At 33.2% G+C, this 6,644-nt stretch overlaps 1 protein-coding gene across 1 annotated transcript; it reads right to left on the bottom strand.

The window, feature by feature from the left end:
- Positions 1-785: 785 nt before the first annotated feature.
- Positions 786-1,749, bottom strand: LOC136120349 (olfactory receptor 2T27-like). The gene is given in 2 exon segments (XM_065873767.1): positions 786-1,503; positions 1,505-1,749. Coding segments are annotated over 2 exon segments (963 nt in total).
- Positions 1,750-6,644: the final 4,895 nt, after the last annotated feature.

Here is a 6,644-nt window from a genome sequence, read left to right as displayed (position 1 = left end):
TCTATTTGTTATGTTATAAATGTACATGACTCATCAATTTGATAAGAAATAAACATCAAAAAATAATTATTCCCTTGGACCCATTATTTTCACTTTTGAAGATTTAGCAAGAAAAAACTATTTTTCACAAAGTGGGACCTTTCATAGAAAGAAGTTTATAAGTTGGAAGGAAATGGTATGATAAATTTTAAAAATAGTTAAATAGACTATAATTATAAAGTCAAACTACTATAGATAATTAGATAAATATTATCAAAGCTATACTATTGTGGTTCTAGAAATTAGTAAAACAAAACAAAAAAAACCAAACATACAACATCACTTCCAATATAAAGTCGTAAGAACAAGAAGAAAATTTTGTGTTTGTGAGCCACACTTGAATAATATATTCAAAATTAAATATGTTGTCATAAGAATTGGAAAACAAAGTTCTGAGCAATGTATAATAAGTATTGACAAATATTGTTACAATACAGTGGTTTAGGGAAAATGAGTTTAAAATGTAGTATAGAGTCAATACTACTTAGGATTCACATTTTTTCTCTTCCCTAATTAAAAAAAAAGAGTTGTTTTTTATATTGATTGTCGACTGGCAGATCTCTGACATTGCATTTTTCTTAATAAATGTGTGAAGATCTTATGTGGCATAGCAGCAAAGCATGCTCTGTTTCATTAGTAGTCCACAGGGGATAGGGTGAAGTGGTTTGGCCATGAGACGTCTACAGAGAAGTACCATTTGCTGGCTGTATATTGCTCATCTCTGTTACAGTGATATCCTTCTGTAACTAAGGTCTATCCTTTCTTCTCCTATTCTCAGTAGATATCAACTTCTTATGGTTACTTTTCTTCTGAAGACTTTCCTGAGGGCTCCAGCCATCTCTGTTTCTCAGACTGTAGATGAGGGGATTGAGCACGGGAGTGAGGATGGTGTAAAAGATAGAGACAACTTTGTCCTGCTCAGCAGTGTGATAGGCTTTGAGGAGAAAATACTTGATGATGACTAGTCCATAGAAGAGAGTCACCACAATCATATGGGAAGAGCACGTTGCCAAAGTCTTCCTCATCCCCATGTTTAATCCTAATCTCAAAACAGTGTAGAGAATCTGCCCATATGAAGCCATGATGGCAGATATTGGAAAGAGGAGAAACACAACACCACTGACAAAAAGACCATTTTCATAAAGAGAAGTGTCAGCACAAACAAGTTTCAGGAGAGCTGGGATCTCACAGAAGAAATGATGGATGTCCCTGGAGCCACAATAAGGAAGATTCAGAACATAGACAACATTGATGAAGGCATTGAGAAGTGCAGCCAGCCAAGTGCCAACCACCATGAAAATACAAACTGTAGGGCACATGAGAACTGAGTAGTGGAGGGGATGGAATATTGCCACATAGCAGTCGTAAGCCATGACTGCCATGAGAAGGCACTCTGCTCCCACCAGAGTCATGAAGAGGAAATGCTGAATTACACAATTAGTATAGGAAATGTTGTTTTTTCCAGACAAAAGTAGAGATATACAAGAGGTCCATCAAAGAAAGTTAACTGAGAAGAAATTTCATAGGAGTAGGGAGGTGAGAGTCCAACCAAATGAGAATCACCATCATAACGTTGACAATATGGGCGACAAGAAAAACTAGGAAGATGAAAGTAAAAAGTAGCTTGGGGTTCTGGATTTGGTAAAACAATCCCAGGAGAACAAAGGCAGTCCCGGTGGTCCTATTCTTCCATATCTCCCTTCTGTCCATCCTAATTCATTACCTTGGATAGAGTTTACAAAAATCTTTAGATCCACTCTCTATCCACTTTTGTACCACTCTTATTTTACAATGTGTCACTTTCATTTTCTTCTTAGCAATATCAATGATATATTTTATATATAATGTGGTTTGACTACATTTAATTATATGTATTTATCACAGAATGTTGTCACTCTCACAACTTTAGTGCAAAATTTCTTAAGGCAGATTTATAAATAATTCTCAGGATTGGACACGTTCAGTATTTTAAGGAAATGTATTTAAAATCTTTGAAATTTTCTAAGTACAATTTAATTAAAAGAATAAAAAATTAAATATATATCTCTATAGATCTATCTATTTATCTATAAAAAATATCCAACACATACTTAAAGTCATTCCGTGGCCTTGCATAGTTCTGATTTCCAAGTACTAGAGATTAGATAAGTTTTCAGTCTTAAGTAAATAAGTAATCTTCTGTACACCTACACAAAATCTTTTCAGTGTTTTACATATGTCATTTTGACCACTATAACAGTCTTCAAAGGGTTACTTTCTTTGTTTTCAAAATATGATTAGACTCTCACAGAGATCAACTAATACGTGCAGATATAGAGTACTGGAACTAGAACTATAATTAGATGTAAATGTTTGCAAGTGTTCTGATCTAGTCTTAGCTGTTACCTAATTCTCTAAAAATGAAATTGGTTTAAGGTGTTCTGTTTTTAAATAAAGAATGTATAAGAACTTTTTTTGAAATTTGACAACTGACAATCTAAGACGATCCAGAAAGTACAGAAAAAAGCTCAAACAAGCTGCTTGCTGAGTCAGATTCCAAATCCTGAGGTCACATAGTCACAAGACTGTTGATACTATGAAAAAGACAGTAGCAAACAATCAAATGACTGTTATTGATCTATTCTAGCCAGTGGGCTTGGTAATTTTCTTTATCTGTGGTGTAGTTCAGTGAAACTCTGGGTGTAAGAAAACATACAGCACCTAATCTAATGAGAAAATAACCTATTCTGTAGAGAAAAAACTGGAGAGAAGCTCCATTGATAGGTTTCAAGTGCAATTTGAGAAGTAATTTGCTTATGTACAGGCATTACATTTTTCAAGGTGTCCCTCAAAATTGTGACATAATAAAGCACAATAATACCAAAAATTAAATTTCGCACAATTAGACTTGCTCCTTGAAGAATGTAGTTAGTGGCTGTCACGATCTATAGTGACTTGCTTTTATGGCTTGAAACTTGACCATTTATATGTTGTTCTATATAAGAAATTCCACCAAAATTAGCATTGACTCCTGAACAAGAATTTCTTTAAACAAGCCAACTCAATTAGGAAAAAAAAAAAAGATTACCTTCACTCAGGATTTATTTGGTATCTCTTCTTATCCCAAGTCTTTATGAACAGTGTCTATGAAGTTACATACACTTTGCTTGAAGGAAAAGATGTGAGTAAAATGCTTCAATGAGAAAATTAAAAAAAAACACAAAGTATTTTAATTCCTGATGGTAAATTAATTGTATTGTCTCTAAATATAAATGCATCTTTTAGTATAAAAATGTATATTTTACAGAGTCAGCTATCCTAAACCAGTAGTGCATGTTACTACTGTTGGCAGATGCAGATGTAACCTAGGTAGGATAAGGGAATTATAAAATAGTAAGTAATTTATTAAAAGGCTATCCTTCTATATGTTACAGTGCCATAAAGACTTTAGACACTCAGTAAGAATTTTGAAATTTTGAGTTACTTCCAATGGCTACTCTTCTTGTTTACAACCAAATAACTTGGTATGTGATTTCTTGAAGTCCAAGACCACATGAAGTGAGTATTTTGTTCTGTTTACCCACTCCAAAGTGAAAATTAACATGCAAGAAAGTAGACATAATCATAGACTGTTGTTTTAGTATTAATATAAAATGTTATTTTACCTCATGTTCTTCAAATGATTTCCACAAATGATATTTTATATAATAGTCCATAATTTGATGAAAATTATATTTTCTTTTTTTAAATTAATTAAATTTAAAAAAATTTTAAATTTTATTTTATTAATTTTTTATACAGCAGGTTCTTATTAGTTATCCATTTAATACATATTAGTGTATATATGTCAATTATACTTTCAATATTTTAAGTACTGAAGACTTTTTAAAAACACATTTACAGATGTGACTGACAACTTATTAAAAAACTGCATAGATTTTTTTTACATGAAGAGTCAATTTATTCAACTGAAATAACTGGTAGGATCTTAAAATCCAAACGGCTCAAAGTTTAACCAGTTTTAACTCAAATACTTACCTTTTACACTGTTTAAGTATTATGAATAAGAAGCATATCAAATATGCAGTCCTTTGTGCTTAATTAAGACTAGAAGTAAAAGATGCATTTTCCCTAATGTATCTTTTTTCAACAAAATATATTAAATTGTTATATTTATTTTGATAAAGTCAAAATTTTTACACTTACAAATTTTAAAAAGATTCCTAATTTGAATCTTCAGAGGCAAATAAATACATAAGTAAGTAAGTAAACAAATAGATAAATCCCACTGTCCATGTTAAAAGATATTCAATGGCTATACATTCTGGGTATGTATATTTTTTAATTCAAAAATTGAGCCAAGTTTTTCTTTTCTTTTTTTTAATGGAAGGATATATCACACCAGATACATGTGGTAAGTACATAAATCTGGTATTTAAAAGTATTGCTCTATTTCACTTATTATTTATATTGAATTACAATTTTGAATAAATCATTCTGTAATTTTATTTTTACCTGTATTGCAAAACAAGGCTGATGTTGTGTCTTGTAAAGAAAAGTTCCTGGTCAACATCAAGCCTTTCAACTAATTATTTGACATCAAATAAATCCATTTTTCCCCCAGAAATACTAGCAATAAATTGTAATTTTTTTCCCTCAAAATATCACCAGAAACTTCTTTATGTAGACGGAAGCATTGCACATAGAAGTATCCAGAGTGACTCATCTCTTGATGTCAGGTCCATACATTATCAATGAACTAAGGAGGTTAAATAGCCCACAAAAATCTCTCTACCATAAAGAGTTGTGACAACTTATAATTCCACCTGTACTGTCCTCAGAGAAAATGTCCCTTGTTTGCCTCTCTCCTCCTTTAGGTAGACAGTAGCATAATCGTTCCATTGTCCTTCAAATACCCAAATAAATAAGCCTGTCCCCTTAGAAACAAACAATAATATCAGTCAATTTCATAATCATTTGTTTATCAGCACCAGATTCCTCCACCTTGACAGTTCAAAAATTGCCATGTCAATATCCCAGTTCAGAATTTAATAGATGTGACTATAGAATATCTGTCATTTAAGATCCAGAGCAAGTGTACTTCTTTCCTGACTTCACCATTGTTTAGTGACCTCAGATATGTTACTTGACCTTTGGTTTTTCATGTATAAAATGGGATAATAAGAGGATACATGTATAGGGTTTTGTGAGGATAATGTTAATTAATTATTGCAAATTTATTAGGACAGTGAAAGATGCACAGGAGAGAATAAAAGTTTCACGATGTGGAGTTGAGCTTGAATTTTATGACTAAATATAATTAGGACTATGAATTGATCTATATAGTTTTGTGTTACCTTCTGGTCATATCACAAACTAGAGACTTATGTAACAGCCTATATATATATATATTTTTTTTTTTTTTTTTTTTTTTTGCGGTACGCGGGCCTCTCACTGTTGTGGCCTCTCCCATTGCAGAGCAACAGGCTCTGGATGCGCAGGCTCAGCAGCCATGGCTCACGGGCGCAGCCGCTCCGCGGCATGTGGGATCTTCCCGGACCGGGGCACGAACCCGTGTCCCCTGCATTGGCAGGCGGACTCTCAATCACTGCACCACCAGGGAAGCCCGTGTATGATACTTTTGATATATTGTTGGATTCGGTTTGCTAGTATTTTGTTGAGGAATTTTGTGTCTATGTTCATCTGTGATATAGGTGCATAATTTTCGTTTTTGTGTGTGTGACATCTTTGTGTGGTTTTGGTATCAGGGTGATGGTGGCCTCGTAGAATGAGTTAGGGAGTGTTCCTCCCTCTGCTATATTTTGGAAGAGTTTGAGAAGGATAGGTGTTAACTCTTTTCTAAATGTTTCATAGAATTGGCCTGTGAAGCCATATGGTCCTGGACTTTTGTTTCTTGGAATTTTTAAATCACAGTTTCAATTTCAGTACTTATAATTTGTCTGTTCATATTTTCTATGTTTTCCTGGTTCAGTCTGGGAAGGTTGTACCTTTCTAAGATTGTGTCCATTTCTTCTAGGTTGTCCATTTTATTGGCATATAGTTGCTTGTAGTAGTCTCTTAGGATCCTTTTTATTTCTGTAGTGCCAGTTATCACTTCTCCATTTTCATTTATAACTTTATTGATTTGAGTCCTCTCCCTTTTTTTTGATGAGTCTGGCTAAAGCTTTTTCAATTTTGTTTATCTTCTCAAAGAACCAGCTTTTAGTTTCATTGATATTTGCTATTGTTTTCTTTGCCTCTATTTCTGCTGTGATCTTTATTATTTCTTTCCTTCTACTAACTTTAGGCTTTGTTTGTTCTTCTTTCTCTTGTGTTGTGTTTGGGTTGCTTTTTCCTGTTTGTTTGTGTATCTATTGTAGTTTTTGGGTTTGCTGTTCCCGTGGGATTTTGATATAGCAATGTATATATTTACAAGGTTGTTATAAATTGCTGGTCTCTTTCCTGCCTAGAGAAGTCCTTTAGCATTTGTTGCAATGCTGGTTTGGTGGTGCTGAATTCTCTTAGCTTTTGCTTGTCTGTAAAGCTTTTGATTTCTCCATCCAATCTGAAGTGAGCCTTGCTGGTTAGAGTATTCTTTGTTGTAGGTTTTTTTCCTTTCATCACTT

This window comes from Phocoena phocoena, chromosome 3, assembly GCF_963924675.1.
Source record: "Phocoena phocoena chromosome 3, mPhoPho1.1, whole genome shotgun sequence".
Taxonomy (NCBI): domain Eukaryota; kingdom Metazoa; phylum Chordata; class Mammalia; order Artiodactyla; family Phocoenidae; genus Phocoena; species Phocoena phocoena.
This window is presented reverse-complemented; position numbering and strand designations above follow the sequence as displayed.